This window comes from Chanodichthys erythropterus, chromosome 11 (genome assembly GCF_024489055.1).
Source record: "Chanodichthys erythropterus isolate Z2021 chromosome 11, ASM2448905v1, whole genome shotgun sequence".
NCBI lineage: Eukaryota > Metazoa > Chordata > Actinopteri > Cypriniformes > Xenocyprididae > Chanodichthys > Chanodichthys erythropterus.
The window spans coordinates 40,230,270-40,249,999 of NC_090231.1; the positions used below are offsets into that span (position 1 = coordinate 40,230,270).

Sequence of the window (19,730 nt, forward strand, 5' to 3'; positions counted from 1 at the left end):
GCATGATCCCAACTTTGTAGGAACAGTTTGGGGATGGCCGCTTCCTGTTTCAACATGACTGTGCACCAGTGCATAAAGCAAGGTCCATAAAGACAAGGATGAGTGAGTTTGGTGTGGAGGAACTTGACTGACCTCAAACCAATAGAACACCTTTGGGATGAATTAGAGTGGAGACTGCGAGCCAGGCCTTCTCGCCAACATCGCTGCCTGACCTCACAAATGCGCTTATAGAAGAATGGTCAAAAATTCCCATAAACACACCCCTAAACCTTGTGGAAAGCCTTCCCAGAAGAGTTGAAGCTGTTATAGCTGCAAAGGGTAGGCCAACTCCATATTAAACCCTACGGATTAATAATGAGATGTCATTAAAGTTCATGTGCATGTAAAGGCAGGCATCCCAAAACTTTTGGCAATATAGTGTGTGTGTGTGTGTGTGTGTGTGTGTGTGTGTGTGTGTGTGTGTGTGTGTGTGTGTGTGTAGGTATAGGTATATATACTATATGTGTATATGCAAATTGGAAAGATATTAAAAGATAAAATAAATCTCAAATAAATAAATAATAAAAATAGTTAAAAATTAGATCCTTCCTGCAGTTTCCAATACATAAATAAACATGTTCAAAAAATTGGGTCATTCATTTGGGTCATTTATTTATTTTTGATTTCTTTTTTTTTTCTTTTTTTTTTTAAAGAGGTCATTACTGCAGTTTCAAACAAACAAGCAAACAAACATCTTTCAAAAAATGGTCATTCATGTAGTTTCAAATTAAAACAAAACAAACATGTTCCGAACATGAGGTCATTCCTGCAGTGTCAAATAAATAAATAAACAAACATGTAACAAAAATTAGGTCATCCCTGCAGCTTCGAATAAATTAATAAAATAAATAATTAAATATAAGGTAATTCCTGCAGATTCAAATAAACATATAATAATAAACAAAATAAAAAAATAAACAAAAAATTAGGTCATCATTCCTGCAGTTTTATATATATAAACTACTTAATCTAATGGCATCCTCATGACTCGTGTATTGTGTGAAGGGTGTGATGATGGAAGGCGGAGCAGGAACGTGGGGGAGGTCGGGTCGAGTCGGGCTTCCATTCGGGGCGTGTATCAGCTCAGGTTTGAATGGAGACGGAAATATGTGAGTTTCTGTGAAGGAAAAAAAAAAAAAAAAAACACGGACGCAAAGTAGAGCCGCAGGCCAGAGGACATATCACCTTCATTTATCCGGAGCTCTTAAACAACAAGAAGAGGATTTTACTCATCTGCAAACTGTGAGTTTATCAAGAAAAGAGGATTTGGTTTTCTTTTTTGTATCGTGTGGATTATTGTTCTGGTGAGAAGAGATACAAAAACACGAGTGAAAGTGGTTGCTGCATGTATCTTATTGGGGATGCAGAGCGTATCATACTTCCGTTTTTGAAACAGTTTCTCATTAATGTCTAATTTGGATGGTTTCCTACCCGGACAGTCTATTATATTCAGTCTGGTGTTACATGATACATTTAAAGTAAAACAGTTGGCCGTGAATCTATCGTGGACTTTGCAATTAAATACACTGGAAAGGAACCTCAAGATTCGCTTTCATTGTTTTCTGTAAACTGGGCATTTGAATGAAGGTTTGTTTCAGAGCTTCTTTCGGACTCTTCTTTGTGTTCAGAGACCCACAAAAGCGCACGATCGGAAGAAAAGGTACGCCCAAAATAGCCCAAGACGATGTATGTTTTGAATCTTTTTGTAAGCACAATTAATAGTTTTAAACTGAAAGAAAGTGTTGGTTTTTCTGTTTAGTCTTATCTCGATGTAGTGATATTTAGCGTTATGATTCATTTTAGCGAATCGATTCGCTTCATAAACCGCTTCGTTTGAGTCATCGTTAGAATTCCCTCCCAGAAGCATTGCCTTTTTTAAACTTCCATTTAACTCTTTTTAAGTGTTATTTTGACATGTTTTCATGTCTATGAATCCAACATGTCACCCGCCTCACAGTCGAGCTATTTACTGATAAGAAGCGAATCGTTTCGACTGATTGATTTAAAAGGATCCGGTTCAAAAGAACGATTCGTTGGCAAATCGAGCATCGCTAGTGATATTTATTCACTGGATGCTGTTACATTTGATTTTAAGACAATGCAAGTAATGTAAAAGTGATATAAAAACATCCATAAATGTAACTTTGAGAAATATTTAGTTTATTTTTAATTGTCTGTGCTTTTCTCGAAACTGAACTCTAAATGCATACCTTTTTGCGTCTGAGCTTAGTGATTTCAACATTATACTTGCATAATTACGAGTTTGAATTAAATTTTTCATTCCATACACGTTTTAAACGTGATTTGTCATTGTTGTTTTATTTCGCTCTCAAGCACAGCAAGACCTCCCTAAGTAATGGTCGTAATATATACTCTTAAGTTTTTGTTGAATAAACCTTTTCTACTTGCATGCAGAACGTAAAAAAAAACGACATTTTTTCCTTAATTTTGTTCGTTCACGTAGTATTGAGGTTACTGTATCACGTCGAGTGCGGTTGCATGAAGGCCCGAAAGCCTCCGACTCTCGTAGGCGCGGGCGGCGTGAGTGTCGCGCATGTCACGCGGCGGTGATTGACGCCGCCAGTCCGAGGCTTTGAGGCCCGTGCGGTTCAATGAGCTCAGATGTCTCCTGTGCCGTCTCCTAGGAGATTGTAACCCGAGAACGAGATTGAAACATTCAATAGACGCACATTTAAAACATTTTGACGTTACAATATGTTTTTGAACCTTCATAAACGAAAGTGCAGTGTAGTTTATTTTTTTAGACTTCAGTTAGTACCTGTAATGTGTCTTGTGACACTTGAGCATGTGTGTTTGTTCAACTGTGTTGTTGTTTTAAATAGGTCAGATGAGACCTGGAATAATGGGTAACTGTATATCCAGGCAGAATACACACCTGGGACCGGTGTCTTCGTTCATAAATCACAACTGCCACGCCTAACCTTCACACACACATTACTGCAGCTGCTGAATGCACTGAATACCAGATGAACTTGGTGCAAAATCTAGTCATGCTGTCCTGGATTTATATTCAGTTGCTATGTTGTAGGATGCGGACCCTTATGTTGGTATCATGGACTTGGTCTTGAGGTCTGTCTACTTATTTTAATGATGTCTCATGTAGCTGTGCAGATTTAGTTTTTAATTTAGTTTAATCATTATCAGGTATCAATCTTTACTTTTGTATATTATATTGTTGTGACGTCCATTTTCTCTTCTATATTCACTATATAATCAGTCCTTTTAGTTAGGCTATTGGTCATGACATTAAAATGATACTTAATATCAACCAAGTTGAGCCAACATTTCTACATTTATTTATACAGCCAATACGTTTTTTTGTTTGTTTGTTTGTTTTGTTTCAGATTCTTTTACTCATCACACCTGTAGCTGAAGTGTTTACGAGCATTTCCCACATAAACACGAAAGTGTTTGCAGCTGTGTCCCAGGTGTGGTCACATTAGCGAAAAAAAAATGCTCCATTGTCTATAGTCAATAGTGTAGGTGGGATATATGAAGCACAGCTTGCACAAAATTCACTCTTGAACCAAGCGTCTTTTTTGGCTGGTTAATATGGTGAATCCGCTCGACCAACTTGAACCGTTGCGAAATCTGCAAGGGGATCTTTTGCCCTCACACACAAATTCCCATTTGTGTGGTTTCTGATTGAAATGACAATTTTGCCAGTGAAAAATTTGCTGAATGACGTAAATGTGACCACAACTTAAGACTAAAAGTATGTGAATGTCTAATAGTGGGAATCTTAAGGAATTTAATGGTTTGATTCATAATTCCACTTTTATGATTTCATGAACAATTATTTCATAGGGGTGTCACAATATATCGCAATACAAAAATGCAACAATATGTCTGGTGGATAGTGACAATATGTATTGTGCAGGCTATAGTTCACCCAAAATGAAAATTACTGTGTGAAGGGAAATAAATCAAGTTTACAGAGTGCTACATTGAACTACTATATATAATCTTGAATATAATGTATAATAATTCAGTGGGCGAATATTTGTGGGTCCTGAAAATGCTGTCTTATGGCACCAGTAAAAAGTGGCCTACATTATTTAAAATATATCTAGTCAGTGACAGAGTGGCTTATTCTTTTAAAATAATTCTGTATTTTCAGCTTCAGAATCATGGATATTTTTATTCTGGTGTGCACTGGGTTACCAGCACCAAGTCAAAGTCCCCAGTGTAATACTAAATTTAGCATTTTAATCAGCAGTATGTTTTTTGTTAACCTTTTACCATATGTCTTTATTATTGCAAAGTATCGCAATAATATCATATCGTGAGTTTAGTAGCATGATATGTATTGAATCGTGACATGAGGGTATCGTTACACCCCTATTCTTTCAGTACTTTTAAGCCAGGCAAGTAATTACCGTGTTTACCCCTGGTTTCACAGACAAGGCTTAAGCTATAGATTAAAATACATGTTTGAGTTGTTTTAACTGAAAGCAACTTGTACTGACATATCTTAAAATATGTCAGTGTCATTGTTATGTCTCAAGATGAACACCAGTAAATTGTACATTTATAAAAGACACTTAAATATCCTAATTGAACTAAGACCTAATCCTGGCTTAGTCTAAGCCCTGTCTGTGAAACCGGGCCTTTATAGGAAAAAAGTTGCATCTGAATACAAGTCGTACTGGGTCAAATTTGCATTATTGGGAGAAAAAAGAAACACAGATAAGTCTCATTAGTATTTTATTTTAGTTCCCCTCACTCTGCAAAACAAACAAAAAATACTTAAAATTCAATATAGGCTACAGAACAAAAATGATAAATACAAGTATAAAATAAACATACATTATAGTGGTTTTCCTTATAAACAACATTTAATAAGCTTAAATTTAAATTAAATTACTGGTGTGTGAGAAATGCGCTTTATACTGTAAATAAACTTGCCAATGATTGGCTTGTTGCATTAACCAATATTTACCATCATTAACTGAATTTGAAAAACAAAAAAAAGATTAGTTTGATTTCTGTTAGCAATGCAAGAACTGATCTGTTGTGTGTGAATATTTGGTATTAATTCGCTTTTGGAATATAAGAGGTTAGTTTCAGTTTCCAATTCCCAAATCTACTTGATTCCCAGTTTGGTTCTGAAGGACTGTGGTCTAAAGAAGAGCAGCGTCCCTCCTCAGACTGATGGGTGACACATGTTCTGAATCCGTCCTGGACAAATGGTGTCTTATCAGCTCTGTAAACAACTCCTGACGGCCCACACACACTCAGCATGTGTGTTTGTGCTTGAAGAAATGCTGTCTGTCTCGTTCTGTCTCACATGAGTCTTGTTAGGAGACACAAATGTGAGCGAGAAGAGCAAAAATAGATGCCACAGTGCCGGCTCTTATTTAGATAATCGAATTGAGCCTGTTACTTTAGAACGAGCAAAACACATCGACTCGTTTGTTGCAACCATGCAAAAATAGACTTATTTCCTAATACTGGTTTAAATTTCATACTTTCATATATGGGTGTATGTGTAAAGGTCAGGTGGCTATAGAAACAGAGCCCTTCACCCCTCTTCTGACCCATCACACATACCCCCACATTCATTCCCATAGTAACAGCCAAGCTCAGTTGCTGTGGAGATGACAGGCGATGGCTGGGGAATGTGTGTGTGTGTGTTATTGAGTAATGGGGTTTTTATGGAGATGCTGATCTCCTTGTGCAGGACGCTTGGCGGAGCTTAGTTACAAAGTGTTTTTGTTGTTCTTAAAGCATTACAGAGTGTTTTAATGTCACCTGTTTATCTCAGTAACATACTTGAAGTCATTTTGAAATGATTAGGAATGCTATTATATATGTGTGTGTATATATATATTCCTCTGAGATGTTTGAGTACAATGGGCTTTATTCATGACATGAGCAGAACGAATTTCTGTGGAAAATCGTTGTTGCTTAAAATGTTGCGTTTAATTGAACGAGACAATTTTGGTGAGAATGATTTAAGAACAATTTCCACATCCCTTGTTTGACAAATGAGGTTAAGTGTTTTTACATAAAGGTCAAATGTGGGGTTTTGGGTTTAAATATATGTAAATTAGGGCTTTGTTGGGACATTGATGAAAATATATACGATAACTTACAAAAAAATTATATAAGTGTGTAAAATCAATTTAGATTATATTTGTAAGAGTGTTTCCTCTTTGCCGATCATGATTTGCATGTTTTACATGTAACTTGAGTCTTTTAGAACCCAAAATACAAATATAATTGAGGTGCTTCATTGTTTTGGCAGAAAATTGTCAACTAACTGTCTAATACCATCACTTTCTGGGAAATTGGCACAAAATATCTGTCATAAAAATGGAAGATGCTCCAATCAGGGAAGAAACTGGCTCTTTTTTTCCTACTTCTTAAAAGACTTGCACCTGAAAGCGGCAGGTGAAATGTAATGCTGCTTGGTGTTTGGGAATGCAATTGTGAGACACTTCTGGGAAGGAATTAAATCAAATCATTTTGATGACAGACTTTGATTCAGACATTTCAGAAAGATCAAAACAACATTTGAGATGCTGTGTGATGGGATTGGTCCGCTGGTTAGTCCAGTTATCCAATCAAATCCTCTGAGTTTTTTTGTTGTTGTTGTTGTTGTGCATTGAGGGATTTATTCTGTAAATGTGCTTCTATTGTAGATTATGTGCATGTTTTCTTATTCTTTTTTTTTTTTTTTTTTTTTAATGTAATAACCCAAAATGCACAACACAAAATGTGTAAACTCAAAACTTTGGCTTTTTGTAACTTAAGTATTAAAATCATATTAAAATTTGGTCAATGCAAGCTGTTGCGATGTATGTTGATCATTTATTGTTAATTTATGGTAATCTGTTACCGTTTTCTTCGCAGGTCTGTCCTCTCCTTTCCGTCAGGCTCCAAGATAGATTCTCTCAGGAGTAAGGTGGAACTGCTGAAGTTGCCATTGACTCTGTCATCCAAATCCATCTCGGAGCGCAAGACTCAGCTGGGCGGAACCACAGAACGCTCCAGGGGCGGAGCTGGGGCCCACAAACCCCGCCCACCAGCCCCAGACATGGACAACGAGTCGCAGTACTCGGGATATTCCTACAAGTCTTCCCATTCACGCAGCTCTCGCAAGCACAGGTACATGCAAATCCCATATTCATTTCAAATGTACATCATATAGGGGTGGGCGAAATACCGGAGACTATCATCGTTGCTGTGCTGCGCGGTCACTAAAGCTTATCGTTTGCATGTGTTTTTCTAGCATTGCAGTTTAAAAACAAGTGATTTTAAACAGTTGAAACACAATAAGCAGTGAAAAAGAACTCATTTTGCTATATGCGCACACTGAGAGACGTTATATGCGTTTCTGAGAGCTGTCTGAGAGATGCTCGCACATTGTCGTGGAGAAAAGTCTTCTCTTTCTTGCCAATGAAGCTCAAGAGGCAGAGTTCCAGAAGCCAAAATAAGACTTTATTGGACAAAGCAACAAAGCCAAGATGCCTGCAGGACATCTGAATTTGTCTCTGGCCAGGGTGGCTATAAGATTTTCTTATCTGTTGCCTTTCTCTCTGATTGTGGAATCCTGGCAGTTGATAATCAACCCTTTCTCAGAGGCAAGATGCCTAAATTATCTTTAATTTAACATTTTCTAAGTACTATTCAACTCTTGAAACCGCTGGTGTTTCTGACGTCACAAACTACCTTGTAACCAATCATGTCAACGTGCCGGCAGGCTTTAGCATATCATTAACTGACCGCCCAAGGGAGTCTCAAAAGAAGGTTATATTTTTCTGTTGATATGTAAAATCATGTAGATTTAGCAATATAGAGCCTGTATGACACCTATTACGATGTTATGATAAACTATATGCCTTTCTCCACTGACGTTCTGAGTTGTTCAAAACGTTTCTAAGGATACTGATTGTCTGACTCGTGAATGTGAACATGGTTTGTGTAACATTAGCAAAACATTATTAGCTGTTTGATAACATAGTCAAGCGAAAGTACATAGTAAAGAGCGATACCATTGTGCAGCATTTACCTCAGTAGGTTGACCGAGTGGATCTCGTCTGAGCTTGCACGAGTGAGTGGAGGCGGGGCTAATTATCATATTCATATATCCATGTATATTAAATGAGGCAAGGGTTTAGAGTTTACAGTCAAGTTAAGGCATTAAGATTTTTTTTCACAGGAAAAAACGTTTAAATATGTAATTTTGGAGTTTTAAGGGATAAAATTATTGACTACAGGGGAACTTCAGTAGTGGTTTTGATATCTCCCTTGGTCTTTCACAGCCATCTTTTGTTTGATGGAAATTTGCAAAAACTGCTCAGTGGGCCACAAGACTTTCTCAGAGACTCAATTGCATCTGACCTTTGTAATAATTATTTCTCACTGCTTCATAATACTTCTGCTACATTTGTTTATTATATACTGAATAAAAATTCTCAGACATGAAGCCACTTTTTCTATACATTTGATAATTAGCTACTTTATACAGTTTATTTGAGCTAGTGTTTTTTTTTTTTTTGTTTGTTTGTTTTTTTCTAGTGCTTGAAGTTTTTCAGTTAGTTCAATTTCTTTGTTTTATTGTAGATTGTCCTATTGCTTGTAATTGGTTTCTTTTTTATTTTATTGTTTACTTTTATTGTTTACTTTTTATTGAATTGTTTGCTTACTGTTCACTTCAGTAAGCTTGAGTTTTTTGTTTTTTACGTAGGCTAGTTTTAGTTTTTATGGAAGTTTGTTTCTGCCACAAAATAAAAAATGTAAAAGATAATTGTGACATTTTCTCAAAGTTCTGACTTTTTTTTTTTTTTCTCAGATTAGGACTTTATAACTCACAATTGCAAGTTTATAACTCGAATCCCCCCCCCCAAAAAATCAGAATTGAGAGATGTAACCAGTAAACGCTTAATTGCGAGAAATTAAGTCCGTATTGCAAGATATGATCCTGGTTTCACAGACAAGGCTTAAGCCTAGTCCTAGACTAAAATGCATGTTTGAGCTTAATTGAAAGCAACTTGCACTGTCACATCTTAAAATATGTCAGTGCCATTGTTTTGTTTCAAGATGCACACCAGGAATTTTTTTTTCTAGTGTACATTTATAAAAGTTACATAAATATCCTAATTGAACTAAGGCCTAATCCTGGTTTAGGCTAAGCCCTGTCTGTGAAACCGGGCCAGAGAGTATACCTGATGGCAAATTTAAGTGATTTCGATGTTTACAGATAAATCCTAAAAGATTCCTGTAATCCTAGGCTAAAATCTGTAGTCTTTGATCACTAGATTGACATTGACAGCCGATTAATGACCGTTGCTATCAAATTTTCCTCTGATGAAATTCTGGCAGTGTCAGAATTCTCCTACGACAAACGTCAAATTGTATTCGTTTTTCAAGACAAGCCATGATCAAATTAATGGCAGAGATTTCTTTGTTGGCCACCATTTCAGTGCCGTGTGTAATGCAGTTCACAGTCACCGAACGTGTTTGGGTTGATGTAAATCTCCGGACAAGTTTTCATGCACTTTTGTTTTTACAGTCTGACAAGCAACAATCGTAAAGGACTATTATAAATAGCACAGTGTGCATCTGGCAGAATTGTAAGATAATTCGCAATTAGCCTACCTTTTTTTACTCAGTGGCAGAAACAAGCTTCCATATATAATATAATATAATATAATATAATATACTGTATTTTTAATTTTTTTTTTTCTGCTGATTGTGAAGGACAGTGCTGTATTATGTCAATTTGTAACTCTACCCTTTTTTTTTTTTTTTTAGGGACAGGAGAGACAGACATCGCTCTAAAAGCAGAGACAGCAGCAGCCGAGGAGACAAGTCAGTCACCATCCAGGCACCTGGAGAACCACTGCTGGATGCCGAGTCCACACGCGGAGATGACCGGGTCAGTAGACCTCATCAGATAATGTCTGATCTCTCTTAATTTTATTTAATTTGCTAATATTTATTTTTGTACAGCATTTTTGTCATTTTGTAGAAAGTGCAATAAACTACCATAACATCAGTCCATGTTACTAGTGTTATTTATCTTTGTATTTATATACTATTCAAGTATTAATTCATATTTTGAATTAGCTCTTGTATTGTATTTTCAGCTTTGATTTTTAACTTTTAGTGATTTTATTTGCTTTTCTTCTTCTTTTATTATTATTAGTATTAGTAGTAGTATTTGTTTTAGCTTTATTTTTTTATGTTAGTTTTAGTAATTTTAGGACTTAAACTAAACTTAATGCTCTATTCCAAGTCTTCTGAAACAAAAGTAACAGACTCATATTTAAGATGTTCCCGCTCCTCTCAGTGTCTCATTGTCACTCACAGACTTTCTCTTGATTTCCTGTCAGGATGATAACTGGGGCGAGACCACCACCGTTGTCACTGGGACATCCGAGCACAGCGTCTCTAATGAGGACCTCACGCGGGCATCTAAAGAGCTCGAGGACTCCTCACCCCTGGAGTGCCGTCGTTTTGCTGGGCCCGTCCTGAGCGGCATTTTGGGCCTTTTTGCCCTCCTGACGCCTCTGGCCTTCCTCCTGCTCCCTCAGCTTCTATGGCGAGACACTCTGGAGCCCTGCGGCACGCCGTGCGAAGGCCTTTATGTCTCTCTGGCCTTCAAGCTCCTCGTTCTCCTCATCTCGTCCTGGGCTCTGTTCTTCCGCCCTCCGCGTGCCACGCTCCCACGCTTCTTTGTCTTTCGCTGCCTCCTGATGGCGCTGGTCTTCCTCTTCGTGGCATCCTACTGGCTGTTCTATGGCGTGAGGGTGCTGGAGCCCAGAGAGCGCGACTACAGGGGCATCGTGGGATACGCCGTCTCGCTGGTGGATGCACTGCTGTTCATTCAGTATTTAGCGCTCGTGCTTCTGGAGGTGAGGCACCTCAGACCAGCCTTCTGCCTCAAAGTGGTTCGCACCACTGACGGAGCCAGTCGCTTCTACAACGTTGGACACCTCAGGTGAGAGCGCTAACTGAGTACAGCTCACAACTACATTAACAGGTTAAGGGGAGGATTACTGTTGTAGCTCATTGCAAAGGGCTTAAATTATATTTAGATCAAAATTTCGACTGCTGTTTAAAATGCAATGTTCATAATAATCATAATTATTAATAATCATATAGCCCTAGAATATAGCAGTAATAATGTGAAGAATCATGATGTTGTAAAAGGTGTGTGTTTTTTCTCAGTATCCAGCGAGCGGCGGTGTGGGTCCTCGATCACTACTACACCGATTTCCCAGTGTACAACCCTGCTTTACTTAATCTACCCAAGTCCATCCTGTCTAAAAAGATGTCTGGATTTAAAGTGTACTCCCTGGGAGAAGGTACACACCTTTGTCATAGTTTTTCTCCATTTTGTGTGCATTTTTCTCATCCTGGCATTTTCCCTTTGTTTTACTTTCCAAAGTGTCTGTTTCAAAAATCCACTTTTAGGGTGCGTTCACACTTGTCATGTTTGGTTCGATTAAAACGAACCCTGGTGCGATTGCTCTGTTAGTGTTCATTTGAACATATGTGAACGCTGCCATCCGAACCCTGGTGCGCACCAAACAAGTGGACCGAGACCGCTGAAAAGATGGGCCAAACGAACTCTGGTGCGGTTCGAATGATATATGAATGCAACACGGACCAAAAACATGTAAACGGACCAAAAATAGGAAGACGAGACCCTAAAAAGGACAGAATCCTCACGCATGTCAGTTTTTCTTGACATAGACGCGAGTTTGCCCATCACAGGCATCAGACGCGCGTCTTCACACAGCAGATTGTTTGTGTGTGTGAAGGATGGATTCCCACCGCTGTTTTGACTACTTTACACGTTTTATAAGCTCTTCACGAGTTCCCAGCTGGCCAAAATACCATCACATGCAGGCTACACACCGCTACGCACACACAACGAGCACATTTACCTCAGCACACAGCATTGTTTTGGATGTTCAGTAAGTTCCGTCTCAAAATAGGCAATACGTCATAAAATTCGACCAATCACGTTGTGAATGTATCCCTATGCCTTAAGGTTCGGTATCTTTTGGTTCGGTGATAAAAATGCCAGTCTGAATGCTAATCGGACCAGGACTAAATGTTTTTTTTTTCTTCTTTGGTCCGGACCAAATGAACCGAACTACAAGTGTGAACTAAGTTGATGAAACAATCAAGTACTAAATTGAATTTGTGTTTGTATTTCCATTTGATTCTGACTAATTTTTCCTACCCAGAGAACAGCACCAATAACTCGACCGGTCAGTCTCGTGCGATGATTGCTGCCGCCGCCCGCAGAAGAGACAACTCTCATAACGAATACTACTATGAGGAGGCAGAGATGGACCGCAGGATCCGAAAGCGCAAGGCCAGGTCAGAGTCCTGGAAAACACCTCAAAAGACGTAGTTCTTGATAAAGTCACAAATATCTGAGTGAATCTCACATTACAAAGAAAAAAATGTTCCTTCATGTAACAGCATGCTATTTCTGAGGTTCCTGACTCTTAAATTGAATTGTCTGTGGAGAACATTTGCTCATAGTTGCGTTTTCTCCTCCCAGACTGGTGGTGGCAGTAGAGGAAGCATTCACTCATATCAAAAGACTTCAGGACGATGAGGCCGCAACGTCGCCCAAGCACCCCCGTGAGGTGATGGACCCTCGAGAGGCGGCCCAGGCCATCTTCGCCCCAATGGCACGAGCCATGCAAAAGTACCTGCGTACGACACGCCAGCAGCCCTACCACAGCATGGAGAGCATCATCGCTCACCTGCAGTTCTGCATCACTCACAACATGACACCCAAGGTGATTAAACATAGCAAATATACCTTTCTGCTACTTGGAATCTTCCTTACTGCAACTTTACTATAATTCACTGTTTCTGCATGATGTGCAGTGAGGATGTATGCAATACCCAGTCAACTTATTACATTTCCCAATATTTGCAACATATAAGCAGACTTCACTGAGTACTATATCTCACAAAGCAACTGTCTCAACATGACTTTCCAATGCTAGAATGATTTTTCTCTATCTCTTTCTTGACTCCTTATTTTAGTTTTAATTTAAACTGCCAAAACTTTAGACATTTTTTGCACAAACACTGTAAAATGATTTTAAAATGTTAAAAATAAATTTAAAGAAAATATTAAATATTAAAATAAAAATGTTTTTAATCAAATATTTTTTTTTTAAACTAATCATCTTGATGAAAATTGAAAATTGAAACCCAAAAATGAAAATTATCCCATGATTTACTCACCCTCAAGCCTTCCTAGGTGTATATGACTATCTTCTTTCAGACAAACACAATCGGAGATAAATTTTAAAATATCCTTAGTCCTCCAAGGTTTATAATGGTTGTGAATGGGAACCCAAATAAAAAAAAAAAAATGCATCCATCCAAAAAACAATGAATCCATATGGCTCCAGGGGGTTAATAAAGGCCTTTTGAAGCAAAGGGATGCATTTTTGTAAGAAAAATATTCATATTTATAAATTCAAATGAGCTTCCACCGAAAGACCGTATGCATACTGCGCACGTTGATTTGGCCAGAAGAGCAACCTTTGACCACACGCAATGACGAACGCAGAAGAAGCAAAACAAGACACCAGTTATGAATTAGAAGTCTAAAATGAGAAATTTTAAAGGGAAATGTCAGAGGATTTCGATATAAGAGAAGAGTGCTGGGCAACAAACTCATAGTTCTTTTTCCACTGGTCTTTAATCTATCTGTCTGTCCATCAGGCTTTTCTGGAGCGGTACCTGACCCCAGGACCCACCATGCAGTACCAGCGTGAGAACGGCAGGGGGCGGCAGTGGACTCTGGTGAGCGAGGAGCCCGTGACGTCAGCACTGCGTCAGGGACTGGTGTTCTCCCTGCGTCGCCTCGATTTTGCCCTGGTCGTCACAGTGACGCCCCTCCCCTTCCTCAACCTAGGAGAGGAGTTTATCGACCCCAAGAGCCACAAGTTTGTGATGCGACTTCAGTCAGAAACCTCCGTGTAAGAGGAAAGTGAGACTGAGACAAGGGCAGTACAACAGGACAGAGGGACAGAACCACTCGTTTTTCTTTTAGATATCACTTTTACACGACTGTTTGTATGTCTTTTTTTAAACACTACATGAACTACTTGGATCTAGAGACTGTCAGGATGACTCTAGACTGACTAACTCTTACGCATTTCAGCTGTGAATAATGATGTGTGTCATGATCAAATACAGTTCCACAAAACGGTCTCTGCGAGATGCACAATCCGGACCATTCTCCAGCAATTCCAGGTACCATAATATGGCTGCCCTTATCAACTCTACACCCACGTTTATGCTTCAAAACCCATGAGAAGTGATAGAAACACTATAAGATTGTAGCTGATCAATGCAGAGCAATCAAGTGCTTTACTATTTTATGATTGTGGATCAAAAGCACATGAGAAGCATGTTTGTAACTCTACTCGGCCTTGAGCTCTGTATCTGTTGTGAATGTTTTTAAGATGTCGTATGCTTCACGTTTGCAGTACTTTATTCTTTATCCTAAACAATCGAGGGGCCTTTTATATCATTCGTTTACATTGTTCTGTACACCAGCAAACTCATTGTCCATACAGCGTGGTTTTCTTCGAAACACAGTCATGGTTTTGTTGTTTGGTATGTACGTCTGTCAATCAAATGTGACCTTTACATGAAATGCAAAAACATGAATGTGTGCCAAATGTCATAACTGTGCCTGGTTCGTGCTGTGACTACAGAGCTATGCAGACATACAGAGCTGGCCGTATCTGAACCGGCCTTGGATTTCTAGTGGTTTGAGGAAACGAATGATCTCGTCCAACCCGTGACCCAATCGACCTCCCTGCTCTTGCCAGCTTTGGGTCATTTGTAGTTTTTCCCCCTCTTTCACATCATGTACATAACTCATTCTCTTTTTATACACGCGTGGACGTCAGTGAAAGAGGAATTTGACTTGATGTAGGTGGTTGATTTTCAGAACTGACAGTTTCATTATTAGGCCTGATGCATGGATATAGGCGATGCAGTTTTGTACTTTGGTTTTTTACTTTTTATCATTTTGTATGAAAGTTAAGCTAATCTTTTAACATTTTCCCTTTAAAAAAAATGGTTTGTTGTAAAGAGATTTGTAGATTTTCGGTTATTGTGTGAAAACCTTTTTGGCAATTGATAATTTTAGAACTAAAAATGTTGCAGCCTTTTTTTTTTTTCTTTTTTTTTTTTAATAAAAGATCAACTCGACTCTACTTTGAGTTTGGCTCATGTTTTGATTATATATGAAGCTTAATGTCTGATTACAGAATCTGTATTTAAAGTGTATTTTCAGCAGTGGTTTTCATCGTGTTGCAATTTACGAAATTTATCGAGCCCTAATTTTGCTTTCAAAGCTTATTTTAGTCCATATCTCATAGGCTTGCTAGTGTTACGCTGTGTTTGGCCGTACATTGATTATACTTGCCTGCCGCGGAACTGCCCCTACTGTTTTTTTGCTTTTTTATAAGAATAAAAACCATTTAGTTCAGGAAAATTGGAAAATGGACGCTACAGCTATAAATTGAAAGCGTCTGCTCTACTCCATACAGCACGAGCTGCAGCAGGAGTCAGATTTCACTTATTACATGTCATGATGAGAGTAAGGAGAGATGACTGACAGGATTCTGAGCATCACATAATGTGTGGTCAGCACCTCTGCTCTCTTATACGCATTATAGTGAATATGAAATTAAAAAAAAAAAAAAAAAAATTTCAATGGCCTGCATATTAATAGCAGTTTCCTGATGCCTGCAAATTATATGTTCATTTTCATTTGAAAATTAATTTTGAAAATGCATGTCGTTTTAAGATCATAATAATTGATGTGAGTTTTCCAGGTCTTGAAATCTCACTTTTAAAAATAAGGCTTCTTCATATATTCAGGTTTAAATATTTTTTTTTTTTAGATTTTAGGAATCCTGGAGGACGAAAAACAAGTTTAGGTTGAATTGAAATAAGAAATATATTTTTAACACTGTTGTACAGCTTGTTTGGTCTTATTGTAAATAATTTTAAGTTACCTTTTCTTAAAATGTCTAATAACCGTCTGCTTTAAAGTAACAACTAAAAATGCCATTAACTCGCCCTCGTGTTGTTCCTAATCTGTTGTGGTTGGGTTGGTGCTAAAACTAAGACTCATGTGATAGTGTTTGATATTTTGAGAAACATCCGTGTTCGAACAAGCCATTATTCACTGAAAATCTTACATTTTGCCAGTTATTGTTTGCCTGCATTCTAATATGGAGCCTCAAATCAGAGCCTCATTGGATGACAATTATAAATATCATTGGATTTCTTTACTGGCCTCAAATCTGGCATCATGTAGCATGAACATACAAATAGGAGTTGTGTTTGTTTTATTCAAATAAAAAAACAACTTTGATTCCAGAAGATTTAGGAGCTAATTAGTGAATTTACTTCAGTGGTTTATTTACTTGGTAAGGATTTTTAAAAAATGTTTTTAACTCTTATCTGGCAGTTTTTGTTTAAGTTGTCAGCCACCGACAGCATTTTTTAACATTTTCACAAATTTTCATGGCCCCCAGAATATTGTTATATGAATATCTGAACATGCAATATATCAAATGAAAGATATGACTCATCCTGGATCGACATTTCATTCTGTAACATTAGGCAGTTTTGATTTATATGCGTTTAATGTTGACGATCGCGTTATTTTACATCTGCATCTGCTTACATATGATATCACTTGTTTCTGCTTATTTTTCGCTTGTGTTTTGATCAGGAGATTCAGTACTCTTTCAGAAGATGTGTAATAACGTCACCTATAATATCACAGTGAAAACACGAAAAGCAAGAAATTTCCGTCAACGGCGACGAAAAAGTTATTTTTTCCGACATCATTTTCAACTAAAATGGAAAACTTTTTTGTGTTTTGGCCGTTGATTTACACGACAACGGCATTTTGGTGGCCTGAAAGCATTTCAATATGAAAGTTTAAAAAAAAAATAATAATAATAATACCATTATCGTCTCTGTGTAAACAACAAAAACACGAATCTGTGAAAATGGCGACATCATGCACATACGTATTACGTACGTATAATGTTCAATCTAGGTAGTGTTTTTTGTTTTGTTTGTTTTTTTTGTCCAAAGTGACATCGCCAACTACCAGCCAGGCAGCAGAATATTAAATAAATTTATCTGTAAGCGAAAAATTTAAAGGAAAAACGTTTCTGTTTTTTGTACGTTGCAGTTGTGTAAACATACTCTTAGAGCTCTGCATATCTTGTAAAATTAATTTTCAAAATGCATGTCGTTTTAAGATCATAATAATTGATGTGAGTTTTCCAGGTCTAGAAATCTCACTTTTAAAATGAGGCTTCTTCATATATTCAGGTTTATATATTTTTTTTTTAGATTTTAGGAATCCTGGAGGACAAAAAAAAAGTTTAGGTTGAATTGAAATAAGAAATATATTTTTAACACTGTTGTACAGCTTGTTTGGTCTTATTTTAAATAATTTTAAGTTACCTTTTCTTAAAATGTCTAATAACCGTCTGCTTTAAAGTAACAGCTAAAAATGCCATTAACTCGCCCTCGTGTTGTTCCTAATCTGTTGTGGTTGGGTTGGGTTGGTGCTAAAAGCTAAGACTCATGTTCTATATTCCAATTCAAAGGTCATATGATAGTGTTTGATATTTTGAGAAACATCCGTATTCGAACAAGCCATTATTCACTGAAAAACTTACATTGTGCCAGTTACTGTTTGCCTGCATTCTAATATGGAGCCTCAAATCAGAGCCTCATTGGATGACGAAGACCTTAAAAATATAATTGGATTTCTTTACTGGCCTCAAATCTGGCATCATGTAGCATGAACATACAAATATGAGTTGTTTTTGTTTTTGTTTCCTGATGCCTGCAAATTATAGGCTATACACAGAGAGTATACCTGAAGGCAAATTTAAGTGATTTTGATGTTTACAGATAAATATAGCCTACTTGTGTGCAAATCTCCTGTCTGTGACATCCCTAATATCTCCTTTCTCTCTTTATTAAAAAATTTACAATTATTCAAATAAAAAAAAACCCTTTGATTCCAGAAGATTTAGGAGCTAATCCGTGAATTTACTTCAGTGGTTTATTTACTTGGTAAGGATTTTAAAACAATGTTTGTTTGTTTGTTTGTTTTTTTTAAGTTGTCAGCCACTGACAACATTTTTTAACATTTTCACAAATTTTCATGGCCCCCAGAATATTGTTATATGAATATCTGAACATGCAATATATCAAATGAAAGATATAACTCGTCCTGGATCGACATTTCATTCTGTAACGTTAGGCAGTTTTGATTTATATGCGTTTAATGTTGACGATCGCGTTATTTTACATCTGCATCTGCTTACATATGATATCACTTGTTTCTGCTTATTTTTCGCCTGTCTTTTGATCAGGAGATTCAGTACTCTTTCAGAAGATGTGTAATAACTTCACCTATAATATCAGTGAAAACACGAAAATTAAGAAATTTCCGTCAAAGTTATTTTTGGGGCCGTTTACACGACAACATTTTCAACTAAAACGGAAAACTTTTTTGTGTTTTGGCCGTTGATTTACACGACAATGGCATTTTTGTGGCCTGAAAGCATTTCAATATGAATTTAAAAAAAAAAAAAAAAAATACCATTATCGTCTCTGTGTAAACAACAAAAACACGAATCTGTGAAAATGGTGACATCATGCACATACGTATTACGTGTTCAATCTAGGTAGTGTTTTTTGTTTTGTTTTTTGTACAAAGTGACATCGCCAACTACCGGCCAGGCAGCAGAATATTAAATAAATTCATCTGTAAGCGAAAAATTTAAAGGAAAAACGTTTCTGTTTTTTTGTACATTGCAGTTGTGTAAACATACTCTTAGAGCTCTGCATATCTTGTAAAATTAATTTTCAAAATGCATATCGTTTTAAGATCATAATAATTAATGTGAGTTTTCCAGGTCTAGAAATCTCACTTAAAATGAGGCTTCCTCATATATTCAGGTTTATATATTTTTTTTTTATTTTAGGAATCCTGGAGGAAGAAGAGAAAAAAAAAAAAAAGTTTATCTTGAATTAAAATAAGAAATATATTTTTAACACTGTTTTACAGCTTCTTTGGTCTTATTTTAAATGATTTTAAGTTACCTTTTCTTAAAATGTCTAAGAACCATCTGCTTTAAAGGTGCTCTAAGCGATGTCACACGTTTTTAGGCCAAAACATTTTTTGTCACATACAGCAAACATCTCCTCACTATCCGCTAGCTGCCTGTCCCCTGAACACACTTTAAAAAAAACGCTGTCTCTGTAGTCGCCAAAAGCTCCGAAAATGGCAATAAAAACAAACTGGTGCAGCCTGGACCATGAATCGTAATAAACATGCTCCAGTCAATAACCGACAAGAATGATTTTAAAATGCGCGTTAATGACTGTTTCAGGAAACACGGAGGGGAGGGGGAGGAGGAGGAGGATGAGGAGGAGGAGGATGAGGAAGAGGAGGAGGAGGGAGGGTCTAACTAGCCTCTGTTTTGTTTGACAACACTTTGAATGTCAACAGAAAGTTACTCCGCCCAGGATCACTTAGAGCACCTTTAAAGTAACAACTAAAAATGCCATTAACTCGCCCTCGTGTTGTTCCTAATCTGTTGTGGTTG

General features: G+C 37.3%; 1 protein-coding gene across 4 annotated transcripts; it reads left to right on the forward strand.

The window, feature by feature from the left end:
- The first annotated feature begins 1,182 nt into the window (after positions 1-1,182).
- vangl2 (VANGL planar cell polarity protein 2) lies at positions 1,183-15,491 on the forward strand. Of its 4 annotated transcripts, none has more exons than XM_067400998.1 (8): positions 1,183-1,281; positions 6,919-7,173; positions 9,823-9,946; positions 10,404-11,011; positions 11,242-11,378; positions 12,270-12,405; positions 12,593-12,836; positions 13,780-15,491. In XM_067400998.1, exons 2-8 carry the CDS (start codon positions 7,103-7,105, stop codon positions 14,038-14,040), a joined length of 1,581 nt encoding a protein of 526 aa, XP_067257099.1. In that variant the 5' UTR covers positions 1,183-1,281; positions 6,919-7,102; the 3' UTR covers positions 14,041-15,491. The 4 variants fall into 4 exon arrangements, with proteins under 4 accessions (XP_067257099.1, XP_067257098.1, XP_067257100.1 ...); XM_067400997.1 differs by lacking the exon at positions 1,183-1,281 and adding an exon at positions 1,509-1,626; XM_067400999.1 differs by lacking the exon at positions 1,183-1,281 and adding an exon at positions 1,610-1,699.
- The last annotated feature ends 4,239 nt before the right edge of the window (positions 15,492-19,730 follow it).